Consider the following 24,280-nt stretch of genomic DNA (forward strand, 5'->3'; position numbering starts at 1 on the left):
TAAAACTGTCATAGTGTATCAATGTACACATGAGAATAAAATACAGATCTATCTACTATCTTTCAACTTCGGCCTGAGATCCACAAACAAGACCACGGAGCTTTCAGTAGCATTGGCGGGATAGCTGTCTCTCTTTGGTCGAGAACTATTCTTCACCTGTACGATTTGTATGGCAAATGTCTCTTTGTCTTTTTCCTCTTCCCCTCTCGCTACTTGCTGAGTTGTTTAGAGGCAGTCAGAGCACAGAGCCACTTGTCCAGGAGGGTGGGCCCTGCAGGGACACAGTCTGCGGTGAGACGGGTCGGAGCCGGCGCAACTGAACAGCAGAGGCTCCTGCTGAAGGCCACACTGGCGGCCCCAAGGGCTGTAGGAAGGAAACAGGTGGTTGACTTCCTTTCCCATGCTGGAGCAGCCTATACTGAGTCTACAAAATGGGAAATGAAAGTGCATTCATTTTCAGCTGTATACCGCACAAATGGCATGTTATATACAGTATGCATATCACAGACAATATAAAGGCCCTTTCACAACTCTGAACTTGTTAAACTGCCATTCACCCTCGTAACTGTACAGGGTGCACCTGCTGATTTCTCACCTAGTGAACGCAGCAGGACTGTTCAGGTGGTGAAACAGAGATGGCTCACACACGAGGGAGGACCGTCGACACACACTTAGGCATGACTGACCCAAGGGACCCAGGTGCACCCTTAGAGCACTTTCTGGTGGCCAAGTATGGACAGATTTACTGCAGAAATTCTGGAGGGATTTAAGAAAAAAAAAGACAACAACGTAATCTAAAGGAAGGGTCTCTTGAACTTCATCTATTTCAGAGATTTAAATCATGCCATATCAGGAGTCTAATTTGATTAAGGGAACAACAACAATACTGCAACAGGCCGATGGCTACATCTCTGTACCTGGTGAGCGATATAGCCACGAACCCTCTCCAGCATTCCCTCACAGGTGAACTCTCTGGGAGTGAAAGGCTTCACCTGCAAAAACATAAGCATGCACTTATATTCAGCACTACTGAAACAGAAAATTATATGACTACATTGTGTGTCTATATATGAATACATACATATATACAGTAGTATATAGTGTAACTGCTGGTCATTACCTCTGTGCGTAGAATGGCTCTGGCGGCCTCCCGTACATCCGTCTTGTTGGCCACGTCTACAGTCCACACGTGAGGTTTTCCAATGAATTTCTCAGCATAAGGGTGTTGGGAGGAGATCTGTCATCCAAATGTATTTATTATTATTTGACTTATTGTTTAGTCTTTAGCTCAAAGAACTGATTCAACTCAAACATCATCATTATTTTAGTGTATCTACCTGTCTTGTAGTGGGCTTCCCTTTGTAGAAATCGTTGTTGTCTGATGAGTGTGGTGGGTGAAACCGTGGCTGCAGGAAGACACAGCCCAGGGCTATCGCCTCAATGGGTGCTGGTCCCTCGTAGGGGAACCCAAGACCTACAAACACCTGAAAGGGAAGATGTGTTATTTTGCATCTTCATGGGGATCTGTCATAGAATATAAAAAAGGCAGAGCAGGCAGCATAAACGTGTCCAGACGGTGACCCATGTGGAGCCGAAATTCAGTCCAATGTGATTGTGTCACAAATCTACTTAAGAAACAGTAGCTACACTTAAAAGGTTGAGATTTGCTGGCTGTTATCTGACCTTGGCTCTGCGTAGAAGTCGTAGGAAGTGTTCCTGAGTCAGCAGGCCGTGGTTTCTGATGAAGCTGGGCAGATTAGAGGCGAGTCCTGGAGGCTGGTAGACCGTAGCGTGGGTCTCCATCTCTTCACTGATCACCTCCACATACTCAGATTTACCCTGGCGTATAAACATACACATAATTATGATGATTGATGATCTCAGACCAGGATGAACAAAAACACTAAGCTGTCTTTTATTTTTTTATATCTTTACTCTGTCTTTTGGTCATTTCACCTGCCACATGTAGTCTTGTTTGCCGTAGATGACAGCAATCCTGTCTTTCCTGAAGCTGTCCAGCTCTTCCTCCCTCACCTCCTCCCTCGCTGCTTCCTCACTCACAAAGCCCAGGAAGGAGTTATCAGGAGTGTGAGCTGGAGGGCAGATCACAGAGCACCTCAAATGAAATTGTACTCCTGACAATAGAGTCCAAAGATATTACAGGTGAATAACAGTTGATATTAAAATTATGTGCGAGAAAAAAAACAACATGCTGAGCAGAATAAATCAGCTGTTGAAGAACACGTGAGGTTAACCTCTGGTTGTTTAGAGAGGCAGCTGCCACCCGGCTGGCCTACGACACACGAAAGAAGGTGTGAAAGATGAGTATTTACTTTAATAGGAATGTGTGTGTGTGTGTGTGTGTGTGTGTGTGTGTGTGTGTGTGTGTGTGTGTGTGTGTGTGTGTGTATGTGTTCTCTCCTGTCTCAACGTATATTTGTTTAAAATACTTTAGGCCAAATCTTTTCTCATTCACAGCAACACATCATTTTCAGCTCCATTTGTTCCCACATGTCTCTTACACCTGTCTAGGCTCACCTATCAGATTAGAGGAGGCATTCACCAGCTAACTGACATGATCAAAGGCATGGGACATGTGGAGGTTTGAAGCCGTGAAGGAATGAATTGTTTCTCGGTTTCAGATGTCTTGCTGCCTGTTTACAGTTGTGCTTTTGTCTGCTTGTCTGTTTAGTATCCGTCCATCGCCTATCCTCCTCTTCCACATTTCAACACAGAAGCATAAACACCCGCCCGCTCTTTTCTCAAGCTTCTTCTTTTTCTTCCCACTTCCTGGGACTTTGTTTCTCTCTTTTCTGCCCTCTCGCAACCATCAGCTTACATCCATCCCTGTCTCCCCCTCAGCAGGACAAATAAACAGTGTTTCAGGCTGAGGCACGAAGAGTGGCTCTCGGCCCAGTGCGGCCAGCTTGCCTCCATCTCCCGGCAGGGTGGGAAAGACGACATAGAGAGGTGTTGGAATGAAAGCTCTGTCTGGGCAGCAAGTTTATTTAACCTTCGCTATTAATCCTCTCACTGTGAAGACGCTTAAAGATGTGCATGTGAAGGATCAGTGCTGCGGCAGCAAAATATAAATATGTCTGGAGATGTGAGTTGAGTAGTAGGTCGTGCTTCTCTGAATCAATGTACTGTACTAAGCTACTATCACACTGTGTTTGCATGATTACAGACGTGCACATGCACACACACAACAATACATCCGCGCAGACTTACGGAACATGGTCATGTACTGCAGAGGCTGCAGTCCCCAGCTTCCCCACAGTGTTTTAAATCCATGACTATGCGCATAACTCCCCAAGTTAAAGGCTGGTTCAGTGCCAAAAGAGTCCAGGATTCTGAAGCGACACCTACAATCATTTTTTGGGGTTAATATGATTAATCACAATGTGTTTTCTGCATTTATGCACATGGTTTGCAAATGTAACTTTAATATCTAACTTTATGTTATTTTTACATACATTAGATAAATGTCAGGGTTTATACATATTTTCATCTACCATTTCAGTAAAGTTTTTTTTACCAAATACCATGAAACACACATATGGCTTATTTCAAAGATGCAATATCATTTATAGAATATAGAACCGGTATATCGATTAACCGATACACAAGAGACATAATGATGTACTTAGAAAACTGTGGTTGTACTGGTAATGCAGAAAAGCCAGTCCCATGGCGCCATGAAGATGAGCAAGGCCATGGTAGTCCGTGTAGATGAGGTCAAAGTTCAGGGGCCTCTGGATTGGACAACTGCCTCGGCCTGGCGCAGCACCTATCAGACTGGACCAGTCACAATAAGCACACATCACACTACTAATTAATCAGCAACATTGAGCATTAACCTTTTGACTTTAAGTTATGTAGTCAGAACTGTCAAAGTATACATAAATATATCATATGTTGTGTAAGGTGAAAGTAGCTGGTGGACAATGCTGTTAACCTGTGGAGTAGTTGCTGTGAGGTGCTGAAGGTTAAGTTGTGGCCCAGGATTGTCAGACAGGCGCTGAGGTCGGCCCACTGGACCAGCTCCCCGAGAGGACCGCCTCGATCCACCAGGGCCTCAAAACGCTGGCCGACACTGCCGGCCAGGGCCCCAGGATAAAGCAGCACCTGCAGGACGGGAGGTTATAAAGTCCTAAATCCGTCTTTAATAGATGTCAACATGGCAGTTTAGGACAGGCATCAGTTCATAATGCATTCTTAATGGAAGTTTAAACATTGATTTTTGGGAATATTAAAAATCAGTACACTAAAAACCCTTTACATAAACATTATGGTCACGCGGGCAGCTTAGCAAAAACCTGTAAATGTAATGTCTTGGTGTTTATACCCTCATCTGGGTCGAGGTGGTCTTGTTGCTGCTTTGCCTCATCCTCAGAGCAGCCTGTATCCACCGCTCAGACATCCTTTCCACTCTGGACCGGATGAAGTTCACGGCAGGACCATTGCTGCCGTTGATGACCTCATACAGTGGGCTCAGAGTTGTACGTATCTCAGCCTGTGTAAAATCATTGTGTTACACAACGAGGCAGTGCAAAGTGTTTATCAGATATAAATGATAGTGGAGTAGAGCAGGAGCTGAATCATTTTACAGTGACACTCGATGGCTCCATCCTGTTGTTTGTACCTTCTCTGTGTAGGGGTGAGGTTGCTGGTGCCATGGCAGTGCAGAGTGGTTTCTTCCAAGACGAAAGGGACAAAAGTCCTCTATTTGGCTAAGGTACGTCAATATGGAGCAGGTGGTACCATCCACCCCATAAAAGGCATAACAGGGGTCTGACTGCCAACGCGCCCGCAGGAACTGCCAGAGAGACAGACGTTAAATCAGACAAAATAACGAGGCACATTTCTGGTGATGTACAGTATAAATATATATGCATGCTATATCCTAATACCCATTATTTTTAAAACGGTATTTCCATAATAAGCTCATATGCTGTGAACTTAATATTCAACTTAAAACTTAAGCTAAACACTTCAATGCAACCATAACATCGCACATACAGTGTCATTAAGTTCATGCCACCACATATATTTCCACTTTCTCACCTCCACTTTCTCCGCACACACCGGATACGCACGATCCATTGGCACCTCACACTTCTCTTCGGGCCCTGCGGGTGAGATATTAGCCGTCACACAGTTTTTCTTTATGTGGCCATTTTGAATGCATCATTATGCCACATTCCTTGGTTTAGTAACAGAAAGCACATTGTGGAGTTAACTCAATGTGGGTAATGAAGAACAGTGGACAATAACTCTGATATACAACCTCTCAACTGAAATGTTCACAATGAATAGCAGCCATCAGCACGATGTATAGTGCTGCCATGCGTGTAAGAGGCATTAGAGTAGAGGCAGTGTGTTCTCTGGGGCCCTTTCCAGTAAACCCCCCACCATCTCTAGCCAATGTCAATCAACTGGAATGAACACTCACACACACACACACACACACACCTGACCCACCTGCCTCCAACCAAACATACCCTTTTACAATGCCAGCCCTTGCCAATATACACAGTCCTTAACTATGTAAAACAACATAGTAAAAGAGAAAAAGAGAGAAAAAAAGATAAGAAACCCTGAAGTGAAGGTGTGAAAGACTAAAACAGTGATATGCTTTAAGAGCACAGCAACAAAAAAATGCTCCCTCTGCAAAAACAAGAGTATGAGTTGACAAGTTGGTGAAAGGACTCCTGGGTAACTCAGTGGTATTTTATGGGTGTGAGGTAATGTGAGAGGAGGCGGGTAAGGGGTGAACAGGCTGGTGATGGGGAGGCGTGTGTTTGTGTGCTTGCGGGTGGCATGTGTGCACACAAGCGTGTACCCTCACAAATGCACAGTGTGGTGTGTGTGGCCTAAGTTTTATGAATTCCCTTTTTTAGGAAAGAGGTGAGCATGTAGCCACTCATACACACACACACACACACACACACACACACACACCCTTGCGTGCCAACCCGGGTGCATAACCCCGCTCTCACCTGACACCTCTCACGAGGGTCGTACTGTAAATGTAAACTTTTTTTCCTCCCCACGGCCAGTTGATCGGCACTGGCTCTGAGGGACTTGTTAAACTTCTATTCAAGGACTTCATTCCCCATAACCACCTGCACCCACTGCCCTTTAACCCCCCTATTCACACTCTCCATTATCACAGCTTGTTAATTTCACTGTGTGGTTAACCTCCATTGAGGCTATGAACCATGCATTTGGCTCAGAGTATCACACTACCACTGCAGTAAACCACAGAAAAGCTTACAGTTATTGCATCTGGCAACATGTGGGGAGGGGGAAGTGTATTTATTTGGTGTAGCAGGAATGTTAAAGCATATTATATCTGGAACAACCCCCAAAATCTATTTTTTGGCTTGGACAATAAGCTGCTTCTATTGTAAAATCAAATCTAAACTAGGAAAGATTTGTATGTCATAGTCTAATACACGTGTCTTTTAAAACCACACAGATCTTCCATATCTGCGAAAATCAAATTCTGTGGTTGGGCATGTGCCCACATTACATGACAATCCACACTAAAGAGTAAGATAGAAAACTGCATCTAAAAATCTCTCCCGAGAAAATATTCCCCCCGGGTAGAGAAACGTGTTTTCCTTCATGTCATCATCATTTTTAATGATATATCCCTCTCCATGTATGATATAGATTTTCTGAGTACGTATTTTTCAAAAACACCTGCTCAAAGCAGCTCTGAAAACAATGAAAATGTATCTTACATAAAGGAGGTCGAATCAATCTACCCCTCCCAAAACAAACAACACACATCATTGAAGAGAGATTACATGTGATGCAGGTCGGGGCTTCACCTGTGTGTGGTCGGAGGTCGTGTGATGGCGTGTGAGTCTGATGGTGATGCTGCTGATGACGGCTGAGCTGGTCGAGCCTCTGAGACACTCTCTTCAGCTCCCTCTCCACCAGGCGAGCTAAGCCTTGCTGATCCTGTCTAAAGCTGGAAAATAAACCCCCATGTAACCACGAACAAATACAATAAGTACAATACATGAAATATTCTGTCGTTTATGGTTTATTGTACCTTTGCTGCAACAGACTGAGGTCGTCTCTGCTCAGCTGGGTGACCTGCCCTCTCTCTCTGCTCAGCCTCTGCACCTGAGTACTCAAAGCCTCCAAGCGGAGCGCCAGCCTACGAACGCCAAGACCCCGCTGACCTGGGACACAAAGTATACATGGTATGTCATCTATAGTATCATCTACAGTGTCATATTCTAACCTCTCATAATGCTTAAGGAGTAATACTTTGTATTATGCCGTGACAAAACTTGATGGGTTACGTCATTATATTTTCTTAACTGATCTGCTGCAAACGAAGCAGCAAATTATGGCCGTGTGTGTTTTCTATGTTGCATGTGGGGGGCAATGTCAGATTTTTAGAGGCGCTGTTTCTGAAGGGACTATTTATATGACAGATAAAGATGCCATAATTTCTGACAACAAAATATTTCTGAGTGTTACTGCGGCTTTGTGGTCATTTCACATTGCTTTGTGGTTTCAGAGCCAGCCCAAAGGTTTTCAAAGCCAGCCCACACATACATACTGTATGTTTTTGAGGAAAGTGTCCACTAACACCTCTATGGATGAAGGTTAAACTCAAATTGCTGACTTGGCTATTTACAAACAGCTCATTTACATAGACTTTTGTCAGGTGCATTCATTAAACCGAGCGGTTCCCGACCTTTTTGGCTTATGACCCTTTACAACTATGCAACATCTCTTTATGTTACAACTGGAATGACCTTGATGCAGAAGTGAGCTGTAAGCAGTTCAGTGTTTCTTAGCTTGTAGAGGCCTGAAAATGGGAAACAATTTTTTTTATGAAGAAAGAACAAATAAAAAACATAATGTTGTGTATGTATTTTTCATTCATATATTTTAACCTGTAAAATGTATCTTACTACCAGGTTTGGAACCAGCCTTAACTAATAATAAAGTGTATTCAAATAAATAAGTCGACTAAATAAACAGGTTTTTGTTTTTATTAACATACAAGTACTCTCCACTACTTTGAGTGTTGTGTTGCATGACTTGAAGTAGTGGTGTTCATAGTAACACAGCCAGTTACCAGACTTACCATAAAAACAGTGAAGGTGCATTTTAAAAGCCTGCCGGAGGGGCATAAAATAAGCTATTTGAGATTGCAGATCAAGGATGCCTTGACTGAAATCACCTGTATGAGGCAAGCAGGGCTGTTAAAGAGAGGAGCTTTCTGGGAATGAGGAGTATGGAGTGTTTTATTGGAGGGGTTGTTGGTAGTGTGAGGGTTGCTTTGAGGTCAGAGTAAGACTCTCCTGGGAATAGAGCTATAACCTGTGCTACACAGTAAAATCCACCAGACTGGTGATGTCACTCCATCACTGTTTGCTCAGCTGACTGTCAGCGTATCACTACGCACATGCAGGGGCCCTCTGTGCAGACGCAATGAAAGATGAATGGGAGGGACGAGGTGGGATCCTGTAACAACTTCATGCCAGTCGTGAAAGATAACGATGACCAAATCATTTAAACACTCGTAAATGTACAGCTAACATAATCATGTATGAATGAGTATGTGTGTGCAACCCTTCCTTACTCATCATATCCATTGTAAAACACATTACTATTATTATTAGTAGTAGTAGTAGTAGTAGTAGTAGTAGTAGTATCAGAAGTAGAGGTAGTATAGTATTAATGATGATGATTATATTTTTTAATTCAATGTTATTATATTCTAAAGTTGTTCCTGCACATTGTCAGATCACATGGAAACAGAAATGTAAGCAGCACAAAGGCCCTTACTATGTGCTTTCAAAACACAATAATATGTTTTAGTGAAATTAAAAACTGTCTCTATCTCAGAGCCGGTGCTTGTCAGAGTAATGATGTGTGTCATGTCTTCTCGGTGGTTGCTGGATGGCGACTCTGCAGATTCTCTGTGTTCTTTTTATGTTATTCTGTTAATTCTTTGGAGCATGCGGTGCTGTGTGAATGGACAATAAAGTTTGAAGTTTAGCAACAGCTTCCCCCCAAGTGGTATATTTTCCAACACAACTATTGCTGGGTGGCTCTTTGTACACAACTCGTGGTGGGTCCATCAAAGCACAGAGCAATTGTGGGTTTGTGGCCGAGATGCACCAGTAGTTTATACTGCTAAAAACAATTTTCCTAGAATTTGAGAAGGAAAGGATTTTTGGATTTAAAAGTCTTATCGTGATTACATTTTTTAAATGATTTGTATTAAAGTTTTGTTCTTTTTATTGCCTGTGTATCTAGTTGTTAGGCTACTTTTACTGACCGCAGAATTAAATCATGTGCATGAAAATGTAACAAATTCCCCCCTGGGGATGAATAAAGTATCTATCTATCTCTAGCTATGAATGGGTTTCTATATCGGTTCAGCCAGTTCCATATCAATCAGAAGTGAATGAAGTTCCCTTGAAATAAGAAAGTTGGAAAAACAAAGAACATGCAACATGAATCAGTATCTATATCATATTGTAATTTGTTCATCAAAACTGATCTTATCGAAAAATACAACATTATAAACTATTCAAATGCTGTAAACAGTTAAATATGAAATCAAGTTTCCTGACAAAAGCCACAAATAGACCCTTGAATGTTGGTTAGAGACCTCCTGAAGCCCTAAACACACAGAGCGGAGCTCGCTGAGTCTACTCGGCTTCTGGGAGAGGCACGGCGCCAGAGTATGCTAATTTGTTTCTTGGATGCGAAAGAAAGAATGCTGATTTTAGGGAAAAACATACTCTGCAGGAGATTGTTAACATTGCCTCTTCTTTGTAAACCCGGAACAAAACTTTTGCCCAAACAACGCTGTCTCCTGCCCCCTTGAATACCCACCTCGAGGGAAACGGTTTAAACAGACAATTGAGTTGATCTTCACCACAAACCCACAAACGTCAGCCACACGGGAGGACCCACCGGGGATTGTGTACAAAGCTTCATCCAACAGTCAAATAGAGATCCAGTTATGCTCTGCAAACTATAGAAGACTCCTGCTTTATTTCCCCAATCAATGCTCAGTGTGAAGACATCCCTTCTGGCTGAGATTATGTGTTGAAGATGTGTTTATGTTATTTATTCATGCAGTGTTGCTCAAACACCATGAGGGCTTACCTTGTTCCTCAGGTGACCTCCCAGCAGGTCCATCCCTGGATATCTCAAGGGGCACCCAGAGGCTTTGTAGCAGCAGGGTGAACACAGACAGGCACAGGCAGAGCACCAGGCAACCACTAGAGGGCGCAATACACAGGGAAACCTCTTGATACAGCTGCAAACAGCACACAGCACACCAGTGGTTCTCTTTTCTTATGTCTGATGAACTCAGGTAAAACATGAATTTTTTATTGAACTGTTAATATTTAAGTTGGTTCGGTCAGGTTTGCATTCATATGTATACTTCGTCATGGCAGAAGCTTAAAGTTTCAAGCATTTATCCATAACTTTAATGTAAAAAAATGTATCCATTACGTTTAACTAACACTACAAGCGACAGCTGACTCAATATGTTTTTAAATTAAATTATATTTTCTATTTTCATAAATCTTACAAGCTACAATCTTTGTATAGTTCAAAGATTGTGGCTCATAAGACTTGGCATGTTCATACAAACATGCCAAGTCCTATGCATCATAATTGTATGAGTGACTCCCGATATGTCGACGTGCCATAAAAGGCCTGCCTTTAATAAATTGTGTAATTACACACCAGTTAAATCTTGTTTTACTTCACAGATTTGATTTTAAGAGGGGATCTGATGCAATAAAAACGTACAGCCGGACTTTGCCTTTCCGCCAGATACGTTGAGACTGTGGAGGAGTAAATGGTTCCATGACTTCACGTGAGGACCCTGGTGTGTCAAAACAAATATCTGAAGCATGTATCTGCTCGCTGCTCACATGGGCTGCTGGCGGTGGTTCAACTGGGGCAGAGACTCTCACTTCCATCAGGCCAATAAACCCACTAACCCTCACCCAAATGAACACGATGGAGCCAAGCTCAACTACATGCCCAATCCCACTGCCATTAAGGCCCCAAATTCAGATCCTTTCATGCATTTCATCAGAGCTTTCAGGGCCCATCACTTAGTTTCTTTCTACTGTACATTCATAACCTGGCTGCAGATCTCACGCTGCAGGGCCTTACCTGCGTGGCCGCAGTGCAACATGCATGGCCTTCTGTTGACAGGATACTGGATGTCACTGACAAAGCAAGGACATTACAAATCCCAGTAAGTTCACCATGCTTCATCAGTGGAAGGTTATGCCATGGGCAGAGATTTGCACAATTGTTTCAACAATAATTTTCAAATTCTATATTTGGATTCAAGCTGTAAATGTACATTTTATTTATATTGCAAATGAATGGTCACGCTTGTGCATTAATTGATTGAGTATTAAGAGAAATACATTTAAAGTAATGTTATTACCTGTGTGTGTGTGTGTGTGTGTGTGTGTGTGTGTGTGTGTGTGTGTGTGTGTGTGTGTGTTAATTAACTGACAGAAATACTGAACCAAAGCAAAACCAAACTGCTGTTGAGTGTGAGTGTGAAACAGACGCAGAGAGAGAGCTCAGCTTACAAGACAAACCAGCACGCGCACAAGCGCACACAGAAACACACATCCTCACCTCCTCGGGTCTCCGTCCCGACCCACTGGAGACCATCGGGCCCGTTCTCAAAACACACAAGCTAGAAAAAAAAAGAAATAAAGTTAAGGCTGGTAAGTATCTTGCCTCCTTTTTTGTCTCTTTTTGCTTTCTTTCCCTCCTTCTCTGGCCGTGTCTTTTCTCTGGTTCAGGGCCTCGGCGTAGGCATCCTGCGGTTGTCAAGGTAACCTGACTCCCCTTTGGAGAAAACAATAGCCAGGGTGCTGCTGAGGCCTTTCACGGATACAATGGAGCCCACGCTATTGGGTGACACAGTTTCTTTCAGTCGCGCTGGCTAGACTTAAGCCGCGCTTGTGAATTGATACTCAAGCAGGGCGCTCATTTAAATAGCTCATATGGTGCAAACCTCTGGCCCTAAGCGACACAATACAGACAAAAGACAGTACAAATTTAATGAACAATAGTGAGCATTATAATAGACACAAGAAAATACCCAGTGGAAACCTTATAGGTAACAATTAAAGTTAAGATGTAATTCAGATTTACTGTGTTGAGAGACAGTTGTCAAATCATCCAATCAGGCAGCAAGTTATTTCTTTGGAGGTTTAAATGTGAGTGTCAGTGCTAGAAAGACGATGTGTGGAAGAGAAACCATAACTTATCGAAGTGTCTCATGTTTTCAAAGACAAGCGTGTTTTACTGACCCTCAACTGCTTTTATTTTAAGTCACAATGCTGGTTTTATTAAATCATGCACAATTTGCAAGTGGAAATGCCACACAGATTGACCACAGCCCGGATCCTCTCAGGTACCTGAGGAGGGCGCCACACTGCCAAGGTGCCTTTGTAGACAATCTGTACTGGAAGGCAAAAAAGAAAAGGCTGAGCAAAAATGTTTTCCACCGGAAATAATCCAACTGGGAACTCAAAGCAAAGCAAATGAACTCTACAAAAACTAAAATACAAACACAAAAAAGGGCAGAAACAAAAATGTTATTGTGATCTATTTAAATTTAACTTTAGGAGGACTGCAGATCACAGTATGCCAAAGGTTTCCACACCACTTAACTAATGAACAACATCCCATTTGGATAAACATAGATTAGGGAACTGTGTCATTGAATCAGTTAACACACAGCAATGACACAAACAGGGAGCTCATCCATGTATAGGCCATGAACACCATTAGCAGTGGACTTAAAGGCCCAGAAGCCACACCTACCTGCCTGCCTCCACCGGTAAGCAGCGACAACTTTGAACCTTGATTGGCTAGTTGAGGTTAAACCTGCTGAGGGGAGGCTCAGATCTATGATTGTGAGAGCTACAATTTTAAGATTACTACATTTATTATTATTACTCTGACACTCCCATCACATGTATGCTTATTTGTTTCTTGGTTTTTGCTCATTTCTTTGACAAACAGTTAAAAGACACAAAGATCAAAACTGCATTAGATCAAAGAAAAGTAAGCAATTCCTTTATATTTGAAGAACTGTTACAGTACATTCATTTATTTTGTACTAACTTACTGTAAATGACTTACAGATTAGCACAATTAGTATCCATCAAGTTTGGATTGAAGTCACGTGGGGTGTTAGTAGCAGGACCCAAATGCTGATGAATCGTTCCAAGAGTCTTTATTAAGAAAAAATAGAAGGACCGGCTTGAACACAGCAAAAAGCAAAAAGGAACAAAACCGGAATCAATTTAGGACTTGAAGGGAAACTGAAATAAGACAGGACTTTCACACACCACAGAGAAACACAGTGCGAACGGACAAGGAGACAGAAGACAAATGGGGTTTAAATACAAGAGGGAGGTAACGAGCAACAGGTGGACACAATGAGGGCAGCACAGGTGCAGGGAATCCACAATCAGGAACCAGGTAGACAGACAATCAACAGAACAGGAAGTGCAGAGACACAGAGAGGACACAAGACTACAAAATAAAACAGGAACCAAAACTCAGCCCATGGCAGATAAACCTTTAATTATTGCTGAGCAGTACATCTGTGCCTCAAGGACAATTGCTTGGAGACAATAGAATTGAACACTCGCTTTTGTTTCAGATCCTGGTATTGTGTTTGTCTTATATATAAATATGTATGTAGAGTGCGGGTATAAACATCTACGCCACTATGTGCATCTGTGCACGAGCAAGCATTAAGCGAAAGGAGCATGGGGAGGGGTTACTGCAGTGATGTCACACAGTGTGTGAGAGCATAAACCTCCATAAGCTATAGTCTCTCTTATCTCTTAACCTCCATAAGCTGTCTCTCTTTCTCACTCTCTCACTCTCTCACATACAGATTATCATGATCATGTGACATGGCTGCTGCTCTTGTCTTTCTAACCCACTTTGGTGCCAAATTGATTAATATAAAGCTGTTTAAAGTAATCAGAAGTACCTTCAAGACACAACCTAACTCATATCATGACGAAGTCTACTGTTGTGTAATCAATGCAGGGATGTGGATGAATGTATCTTGTACTATTTTGATTGGGAAAGTAACTCCAGCTTCCAATGAAATGCTGCTAAATCTTTTGCTAAGACTAAAATATTACTCCTATATTACTATTCTTTCTTCTGTATTGCAATACTAAGAATTCAATGAAGATTTCAGTTGTGTTTAAGAGGGACAAAACAGGTCCGAACAACATTTTGACCTAAGTGGTTCTGGAAGGCAATGATGGCTCCACAATTTAATTATCAGTAATAACTGTCATGTGTTGTGGTTGTTGTGTTTGGCCAGTTGCTTTGAGTACAAAGACAGGGTTTGTTTCCCTTGCTAGGGTATGTCCTGTCCTGTCTCAGTGCCACCACTTATATGACAGAGCAAGTCTGCAAGTAAACAAGAAACATCAGATATTGTAATTTCCCATGTAACGTCTTCATGGTCACAGCAGTGCAAGTTGGCCTCTAGAAGTAAAGAACAAGCGTTTGCTGCACACTATCATACTGTTGTTTTCTGGTATTTCCATAACATTCCAGTATATAAGCATGTGTTGTCCTTCTTATTCATTCACACTCTTTTCAAACTGTTACTAAGAGGACTTCTTGTGAATTAACCCGAGCGTCCACAGAAGTGGCAGTAATCAGTGCACCAGCCCACCTGAGCCCCTCGCTGCAGCTCCAGCAGCACGCTCACAGACGCGGACCGAGGTTTAAGGCACTGCGCATGCTCGAGGCAACTTCATATGAATGGTGCTTCACGCCTCAAGACATCTCACATCCAGGTAAGGACAACGTCAGTTTGCTCGTTGACAGCTATTTGTCCTTTGCTTGCCAGTCTCCGGTCGTGTGCGGTAGAGGTCATCCGTGTTCCTGTCGCCGGGCTTTTCTTTTATTTACACGTTTTACATGCCCATCGCTTCCTCACCAATTCAAGCTGACATCTCGTCACGTCAACAAACTCCAAGACAGCCTGCGGACCAAATGATTAGTGGTAACATTCATGCTAGCTCACGTTAGCCAGCACATTTGACTGTGTTGTGTTTTTGTGTGTGTTATTTTTGGTAGACCGTGCATTGGTTCGTGTCCGTCTTGTCGTGTTGTCTGCGAGCTTTTCTTGTTTAAGGTTCCGTTAGCTCCTTGCACGCGCACTGACAGCAGCAGCTTGCGGCTAGCTAACGCTAGCAATGCTAAGTTGGCACGGTTGAATGGAAAAGGGTGCATCAGATTTACTCGGGCGGTTAATGTTAAATACCCTGTGACTCGTTTGCACAGGCTGCTATCGGCTCTGCTGGCTAGCTAACGTTAATACAAACAAACCAGCAGCTGTCCTTCTCCCGTGTGATGACACAACTGTACCCGCTTATATTGTAATATACTGTAAGGTGGCAGACACTGGCGTTACCCAAATGCTGTGCTTGAATCTCTGTATCTGCACTTGCTTAAGATGACATTACAGCCGTGATTCGCCTCCAGCAACGTTGCCTCACCACGTCTGTCCAGTCCTGCAGAGGTACACTTGAATGTGCACGCTCCAGCAGGAACGTCACTTATATTTGACTCTCAATTTAAAAATCATCTTTGGATATGTAACTTATTGCATTCCATGTATTAAAACTACTTTTATTTTGCAAGATATATTAAGTGTAGTTGCCAACACCCAAATTGTGCAGCCACTATTGTAGACTCGTATGCATTATATAAGATGCCTAACCTTTTTTCCAGGATAAGGACAGCTACCTACTGTATGAGCAATTGTCTAACATTAGAGCAGGCATATTGGCAGGATACTACTCCGTTCTGCAGGACCAGAGCTCCAACAACCCTTGTACCCCTGTTATTCATGCCAAGTCTTCCTGTAGAGTATGCAACATTAATTTGTCGATAGTGGGGGTTCGTGGCCCCAGTTTAAATTATGGACACTAATGTTTTGGGCTTACCTGTTCAACCTAATGGAGCCTAAATTCTGGGTTTGGCATCTTGAATTGCCTGAATGTTATCCTCTTGTATACATGATAGGTTGAGAATATATAGTGGTACTGTCTGATTCTGACAAAGTATTAAATTCCCTAAAATGTCAAAGAGGCCATTTTCCCCATTCAGTTTCTTTTGCTCGTCTGGATTTCAGTCTACCTTTGACAAATTACATTCTGTGCTACGGTAAAATGGCAATATTGTAGTTACTTTACCCTTATAGCAGGGCAGTTCATGTATCTACAGAGTCACCATAAACACTTTTTGCATTCAGTATTGTATTGGTATCCACCTCCATGTGACTTGTTAGAAGGTAATGTGGAATGATCTGATGATTTTACGACTGTCATTTCTAGTATATTGTAAGTGATCTTTGGACATGCATCTCCATGTGACTTGTTGGAGGAAAAAAAAAGTGTGACATGATTTGATGAGGTATGACAGTAATTATCAGTAAACTGTATTACTCATAATCTCTGGACATGTATCTTGTGGGTAAGCGGAAATTATCTTGTTGTATAACTGTTGATTTCTAAATATATAGCCACTAGTCAACTTTAACAGCATACACAAAGTTTTTATTTCTCTTACCACCAGCAATCCCAGTTGTGTTGTGCCTATTTGTACACCACAGGACATCTGAAGTTGTTTTGTGGCCGAACATGGTATCACTAACATAGCGTTACACTCTATTCAAGGGGTTTACTTGATTTGTTTTCGCTTCAGATGAAATGCATGATGTACAGTACATGCTCTTTTTTCTTTGAAGATCTTAAGAGCATAGATCTGATTAGTGAAATTTGCTAACGTTGTTTCACAGTACAGATTTACGCAATGCCTCCCTTCTAATTTGCAGCGAATTATGAAACCAGATCTGCATTAGTATAGTATGTCTTTTTATGCTAAGTCTATGTATTATCTTCAACTAAAAGGAACAGTTAGGCTTGTAGGAATTCACCACGAACATGTCAGATTTTGTAGGTCGAAGAGAATTTAAAACGTATTCATATTTTTAATTTGGCACTCTTCAGTGTGAAATATGCATAAATAATTTAATTTGTGTTATGCTCGGTGCTGCTGACGGTGACAGATTGTTTTAATCTTTTATTTTCTCATTTGTGTTTTCCAGTAACCATCATGGACATTTAAGAAAAACAGGCTGCTGCGTGGAGGACAGAAAGTTAACAATACCCCGGAGCGTCTCTCCTCTCTTTCCACTCAGGCAGACCAGCAAGTTTCCCCCACCATGGCTGAAGAAGACTATGGCAGCTTTGTGGACTGGAACCAGATGGGGGATTTGGCCAAGAGCAGTGGGCCCACCAAGGTAGACTGTAAGGACCTGAAAGAGTTCAAACTGATGGCTCGGCAGGGTTACTGGGCCAAAAACCACAAACTACGAGCACAAGTCTACCAGCAGCTCATCAAAGACATTCCCTGTCGTACAGTTACCCCAGATGCAGAAGTATATCGTGACATTATGGGGAACGCAGCCTCGAAGAAGCCCTCTTCCCACATCCCTCTTCCAGAGTTTGTGGATGGAAGTCCTCTGCCGCGGTACTGCCTGAAGGCAGAGGCAGTAGCCTCAGCCCATCAGATTATGAACTGCGTGGCCGGACAGTTTCCAGATATCTCCCACTGCCCGTCACTACCGGCTGTTACTTCATTGCTCCTGCACTTCAGCGTAGATGAGGCTCAGTGTTTCGAGCATGTCAGCCGCATGCTAGCCTGCAACGAGCCCGGCAAACGTCTGCTGGACCAGACGTTCCTGGCCTACGAGTCTAGCTGCATGACGTTTGGTGACCTGGCCAACAAGTACTGCACAGCTGCCCACAAAATGATCGTGGCCACAGCCCAGGATGTGCTTGAAGTCTACTCCGACTGGCAGCGCTGGGTGTTAGGTGATCTTCCTTTCAGCCACATGGTCAGGGTCCTGGACATCTACCTTGTGGAGGGCTACAAAGTCCTCTTCCGCGTGGCTATAGCCTTGCTCAAGTTCTATCGCAAGCATAAAGCAGAGGGAGGTCAGGGCAACCAGCAGCAGGATTCAAGCAAAGTTAAGGATGACATTCAAGCTTTCGTCAAAGGCATCGCCTCCACCGTCACACCAGAGAAGTTGCTGGAGAAGGCCTTCTCCATCCGTATGCTTAGCCGTAAGGAGATCACGCTGCTGCAGCTCACAAATGAAAAGTCCCTGCAGCAGAAAGGCATCACTGTCAAACAGAAGCGGTATAGTCAATAATCTGATTTTTACGTGTTGAATTGTGAACATTCTGTTGCCTTTTTTTATGTAGAAAGTAGGCTGCTTCTTTTGGCTTTCCTTGGCACACCTACTGTATAGCTAGCATTGGTAAGGGCATGGAATCCATCACATGGAGATCTTACTGGTCCACGTCTGAAATGTTTTTTTTTTGCCATTAAGCGCGTAGCATTATCTCTGTTGACAGTTTATTTCTGCTAGTCGTATATAATTTTAAACTCACATTGACAAAAATGTTCTTTTCCGCTCTATTTTCTATCATGCTCTGGGTAATGGTTTGAGTTTCTTTTGTATCCTTGACTCACATTATGTTCTTGTGTCTTCTTCATTTGGTTTCTGCTGTGTCTTTCCATCCACCATCTTCTGTTTCATCTGCACTTCACTCCTACATTGGTTATTTCACAGTTCTAGGTGGGTTTTCTTTTCGATGCTATTCTCCAGATCCATCTTTATTTCTTTCAAATAATACTCCTTTACTTTCAGGTTAATGCATTACCAACCTTGTGACCTGCCTCACATTCTCTCTATCTCGTCCTGTGTCTGTGCTTCTGGACGTCTCCAGGCGGAACGTGCAACTGGCACTTAACCCGGACACGTTCTCCTCTGAGATAGTCAGTGCCAAGGAGATGCGGGATATATGGTCGTGGATCCCTGAGCGCTTTGCCCTGTGCCAACCACAGCTCCTCTTCACCACCTCCTCCCATGGTTGCAGCCTAACCAGGTACACTGTCCAGGATCACCTCAATATATTCATTAATTTTAATTAATTTTAGTTTTGTGTATCTTTGACAAAACCTGCTCTGTAGTCAGAAAAAAAACTGTCTACAGTAATCAGCAGGCTTGCAATTGTGGAACAGAAGTAATTAGTCTAATTAATTTGTTTAATTAGTTATATATTTAAACAATGCCTGTACATAGTAAATCTAGCAACTGGAAGTTTAATCCATAGACTCATTATATAGTGTTTTATAAAGTGAGTTGAAATTAATTCAACTATTACATTTCCCACCAGATTCTACTCTCATTGTGAAGGATACGAACCCACTCTGCTCCTCATCCGGACCACCGATGGCGACGTAAGCAACACAAACGACAAACTCTCTTGATTCCCCAAAGTTTGAGAGATTTAAGGATGCATATTATTGTGATGTAAAATGTGTACATGGGATATGATGACATCCTGATATAATGCAATCAGATATTCCTCCGGTTTATAGACTCTGGTTGTATTCTTGTCCTGAACTATGAAGAGGTCAGAGCTTACAGAAAGCAATGTTCCACTCGTATAAATGTGTTAAACTATTTTCGAGAAGGATGTCATTACAGATAAGCAAAAATAAAACAAACACTGATGCATATTGTGTTGTTGTTGTTTTTTGCTTCAGGTATGTGGAGCCTTCCTGTCCACCGATTGGGAGGAGCGGAAGAGAGGAGGCAACAAATTGAGCTTCTTTGGCACAGGGGAGTGTTTTGTCTTTAGGGTGAGTTAATGTTTACTATCTAGACTTACTACATGACGTGTTTTCATTTTGAGGCTATAGCCACCAGAGGGCACCATCCACTTTGTTTTCAAATGTTCTCGATTTCAATGCGGGTTCCTATTGGGAAAAGCTGGCTTAGTCGGTCACAATTCACCAAACTGGCATTGCCATGTCTGCAAAAACAAGCACATATCATGCTCTTAAAGCTTGGCTGCTTTGAGTTTCAACTCAAACAACTGGGCCAGAAATAGCAGAACAGACTGGCTCTCCAATGCCTTGTGTATGAATTATTTACCGGGTTTCTGTGTTGACGCACAGCTGTGGGCCGTCTGAGCTAGAAAACACCGTCATCTCACACACTAATACTTAAGCACACAGATCGGAAACTCCTGTTACTTGATCCAGTAGTATCTGCCTGGCTGTCACCCGACACCAGGAGACAATGGAGCACTGATGTCAATCAAATGTTTGACATTGATTTATTTAATTGGAGCCTTTATATAAACAAGTAGTCTCAGTGGGAATATGATCTATTTTCTAATAATACATGTACAGTTGAATGTGTGATGCTCAGTTGTGTCATTGCTAATGAATGGCTGTTTCCCTCGTTAGATGAAGCCAGAGATGGAGCGTTATGAGTGGGTTGTGATCCGCCACCCTGAGTTGGCTTCCCACAACAAGACTCAGGGTCAGGAAGACACAGCCTCTTCTGAGGGAACAAACTCGGACAACAATGGCTTACAGCAGCCAGAGAAACCTGTTGGAGAACTATCGCCCTTCCTCTCCGCCCGCCACTTTAACCTCAACTCCAAGAATACTTCCATGTTCATGGCTGGCAACTTTGACTCCATCATCGTGGGTGTGTGGGTTTGTATTATACTGCATGTTGTTGTTGTGTATTTGGCATTTCTGTTTCCTTTTTTAATGTGGTATTTTTCTCTTTCTAAACACATGGGGTCACGTGGGATTTTATTGTTGACCTTTCATCCCATTTAAAACTATGCTTTGATTTTACAATGTACTATAAAAGTCAAACCCTTTGCAGAAATACAGTCTTTAGTTTCTCGTAACTTATACAAAGTGTCTGCTCTTGTGTCTGATCAGGAGGGGGGGACGGCAACGCTCTCTACATCGACTCCGAGCTCAACCACGGGCGCGCTGGCCGGTGCGCCACCTTTGACAACCCCCCCTTGTGTAATGAGAGCTTCCAGGTTGCACTGCTAGAAGTGTGGGGCTTCCAGGACGCCATGGCCTCATAATAGTTTACACATAATCAAGCATTACAAATGCACACGTGTAGACCCATACAGGCATAGACTAATGCACATATTCATGCACACACATTTTAACACTTATATTAACGCAGAAAATCTTGACATAAAATCTCCTGCAAAGTGTTAGAAGTGGGAAAACAACAGTTTTCAAACAGAACAATGTCCGTCCTACAAATTCATATATGATCAACTATTTTTTATTTATTAATGCAGTTAATCCAAATTGAACTTGTGAACGAGAGGTGATATTTTGTTTATTTTTGTAATTACAGGTATGTATTATGGTGTGCTTAATGTTTAATTGTCCAGTAACAAGAGAAAAGCCCATGTAAGGTTAATTTAGCTCTTTTCATGTCTGCTGTATTGCGTTCATGCTGAGCTGAAAACGTTTGAATTTCTGAATGTGAATTCAGTCCTTTATGTGGTGTGCTTTAGCTCAATCTGCCAAATTTACTGTGTAGCTGTCTCTGCGGTCCTTAAAAAATATTAACCAGGCCGTAAGGTTTGAGATAAAAATGTGTGAAGTCAAGTGATGATTTGGTGAGATTTGTTTTTTCATGTTGAAACTAAGAAGAACGCAGTGAAGTTCCAGGTCCGCTAAGTTCTCCGTTAAGTCCAAACTCTTTTCCCCACTTTGATTTGCTCTACATATGTAGGAGATCTGCTGATGAATTAATGTGGTAAATATTTGTGGATGTCGGTGGTGAATGAGTGTTGCCATTTTGCACCATATTTGAAAGCTTTCTTTTGAATGAGTGGCAATTTCTCCATTTTTTTTTTAAGTATATGAATATTCATGTGAATACAAAGTACAAACATGTTTTTGGTTTACAAGTAATTAAGAGAAATCCTTCTCTTCTTACCCTTTCCTGCTACTGCCGTCCCTTGTAGTGTGAAGACCGCCACAAACAAAGTCCAAAATTGTGCCCTGTTGGCAAAGTGTCGTTGGAGTTATACACCGTGTTTGTATCTGGATGTTCAAACCTGTGAGACATTGAGTAAATACAAATGTATCTTACGTGTGAAAATACAGCAACATGCTTACAGTAGAGCAAGTGACTTGGTTTTTGTTTGTCTGATTTGCTTTTCTTCCAAATCTATTACGTCCCTGTCCTTGCAAAGAGAGGGGGACATTTCTTCAGACTCTCACAGAGGTGTGTCAGATGCCTCTTAAAGTCTGCTAACCCCTTGTATTGTGCTCTACGCCTAGTAGTTACAGCTCATATGCCTGTTAAACAAAGTTACTGTGAAGTCATTATGTAAAAAATAAATTTTGTTGAAAAAGTATTTTGAAAATCCATGTCATGCAATTATTTTCATTGAGTTGACGTCTTCTGTGCATGTATTAATACCCCGAATTAATGCAAACTGTATGTTTTAAAGAAAAATGTGCATATACAAGATACAGAAAACATCTAATTCAAACTAAACGCTAGTTGTGAGTAAAAGCATGTAAGCTAACTGTGTGACTCCTAAATCACTCACTTCTATTTTTGTTCGGATGTCTCTACTTTGTGGAAGCTGACAGTGAACGGCATGACTGGAAATATTTAACAGAGATGAGTCAGATATATTTACAAATGTATATGTAAAAGTCTCCCTCCATAGTCAGCTTTACTGCATAATTGAATTTATTGTCCAATTTCTATAATTTGTTTACATTTGTTGAACACAGTACAAATTTTGCAACTGACAGCTTTCATTAAAATGCGTTTTAAAATGTATGGCCGATTAATTTTTTGTGTGTGTGGCACAAGCTAATGCATCTGCAGCAATTTAGCATCTTAGATGGTAGAGTGTTGGAGTAATTCCTTCTTTACAGTAAGTGGTATTGACTCTGTGTAGCTACGGCTGTGCTATTTTTTCAGGATTCACACTCTGGTAATCGCACATGCACTTCTATATTTAGCTGCTCCTTTGGGTGTTGGTCTGGCGCATCTCCTGAAAACCATGCTTTCCAGCCTCAAGGAGTAAGAGGCTTAAATCTTTAACCCTACACTGAGATGGAACTCCTTCACCAGCCCCCGCCAATCAGATTGCAAGGGGCTGCGGACGGGATTAAGACGCAGACTAAAGAGGTCCTGACAAGTACTTATTTGTCTCACAGACTGAATATTTAAAACCTGATTATTGAAAGGGAGGGAAGTCTCTGATTACATGTCACAACTAATCCTTGTAAACTTCACATCGATCCTTGATTAGGATTATTGTCAATCATTTCAATTATTTATGTAGGGCTGATTTCATATCAGTAAGCATATATTTCCCATTATTGCAGAATTGAAGTTTCTCTATTTCTAAAATATTGGCATTTTTTAAAAAGATTGGGTAATATTGAGTTCTTTATCTCGTGAGAATGAAAGACAGAGTTATGTTTTTGGTCACACGCTGTCACCTGATGCCTAATCAGAGTGTAGCCTAGCTCAGTAACCTTTAGATCCCGGGTCTTGGAGTTGGACTATCTGTTGATAAAGGAAATGAAAGATCTAAATCTATCATCACAGTAGTGTACATTTTGATTCTGGTTCTGATTCACGACAGCTGACAAATGCTTTAATGTGCATCCATGAATGCTATCTTGAATCATGGCCTTGTGAGAATTTCTCACGTAGTTCCTTGTTTCCCTTCCTTAAAGCGCCATCTCAAAGACCATCCATCAAAAATATGCTGTGCTCTTATACTCTCCTTTTCCAACCTTGATCAGTGTCACTCAAGGACAAACACATTCACGTAATCAATAAACCCACCAATACAAACATAGGTTATCGTATTGCTATGTATGTCAAATGAGATTGCAAATGTCTGCTGAGTATGTATCCCAGATAGAAACATCATAAACTAGCCTCAACAGAAAGGCTAAATACCTGTCTACCTATAAGAGACAGCCTGTTCAGTCAGTCAGCAGGGGAAGAGAATACCAAGTGAAAATCCTCTTATCTCATTCATTGTGACCTTTTTGTTGTCAATGCATCACTGCATGCGCACACACACACATGCACACACACACACACACGCGCATGCATGCACACACACACGCACACACACACACGGACACATACATCATCATCATCATCATCATCATTCATGGCTCAAAAGGATCTTTTTTTGTTGCATAATGCAACCTTGCATTTGGCAGCTGGGGAAAGACGTTGCTCGAGTAAAATGTCTGAATGGAAGGAAGCCTGTGATGC

At 42.1% G+C, this 24,280-nt stretch overlaps 2 protein-coding genes across 4 annotated transcripts; one reads left to right on the forward strand and one right to left on the reverse strand.

Annotated features, from left to right (window-relative positions):
- Positions 1-225: 225 nt before the first annotated feature.
- Positions 226-11,216, reverse strand: LOC137789865 (alpha-1,6-mannosylglycoprotein 6-beta-N-acetylglucosaminyltransferase B-like). Its single transcript, XM_068583719.1, has 17 exons — positions 11,191-11,216; positions 10,162-10,277; positions 7,070-7,202; positions 6,843-6,985; positions 5,068-5,132; positions 4,646-4,819; positions 4,349-4,516; positions 3,959-4,128; positions 3,667-3,798; positions 3,232-3,365; positions 1,957-2,093; positions 1,684-1,839; positions 1,338-1,484; positions 1,121-1,237; positions 918-992; positions 596-756; positions 226-424 (listed from the first exon to the last, which is right to left on the reverse strand). Exons 1-17 carry the CDS (start codon positions 11,214-11,216, stop codon positions 226-228), a joined length of 2,253 nt encoding a protein of 750 aa, XP_068439820.1.
- Positions 11,217-14,814: 3,598 nt separating this feature from the next.
- Positions 14,815-22,740, forward strand: tbc1d24 (TBC1 domain family, member 24). Of its 3 annotated transcripts, none has more exons than XM_068583977.1 (7): positions 14,815-14,888; positions 17,207-18,303; positions 18,897-19,055; positions 19,347-19,410; positions 19,720-19,815; positions 20,428-20,674; positions 20,920-22,740. In XM_068583977.1, the coding sequence occupies exons 2-7, from the start codon at positions 17,324-17,326 to the stop codon at positions 21,072-21,074; spliced, it is 1,701 nt and encodes a 566-aa protein (XP_068440078.1). In that variant the 5' UTR covers positions 14,815-14,888; positions 17,207-17,323; the 3' UTR covers positions 21,075-22,740. The 3 variants fall into 3 exon arrangements, with proteins under 3 accessions (XP_068440078.1, XP_068440077.1, XP_068440079.1); XM_068583976.1 differs by lacking the exon at positions 14,815-14,888 and adding an exon at positions 14,937-15,097; XM_068583978.1 differs by lacking the exon at positions 14,815-14,888 and adding an exon at positions 15,593-15,616.
- Positions 22,741-24,280: the final 1,540 nt, after the last annotated feature.

The sequence above is a fragment of the Clinocottus analis genome, unplaced genomic scaffold (genome assembly GCF_023055335.1).
Source record: "Clinocottus analis isolate CAN_PGR_092001 unplaced genomic scaffold, fCliAna1.0.p SCAF_19, whole genome shotgun sequence".
Lineage (NCBI taxonomy): Eukaryota > Metazoa > Chordata > Actinopteri > Perciformes > Cottidae > Clinocottus > Clinocottus analis.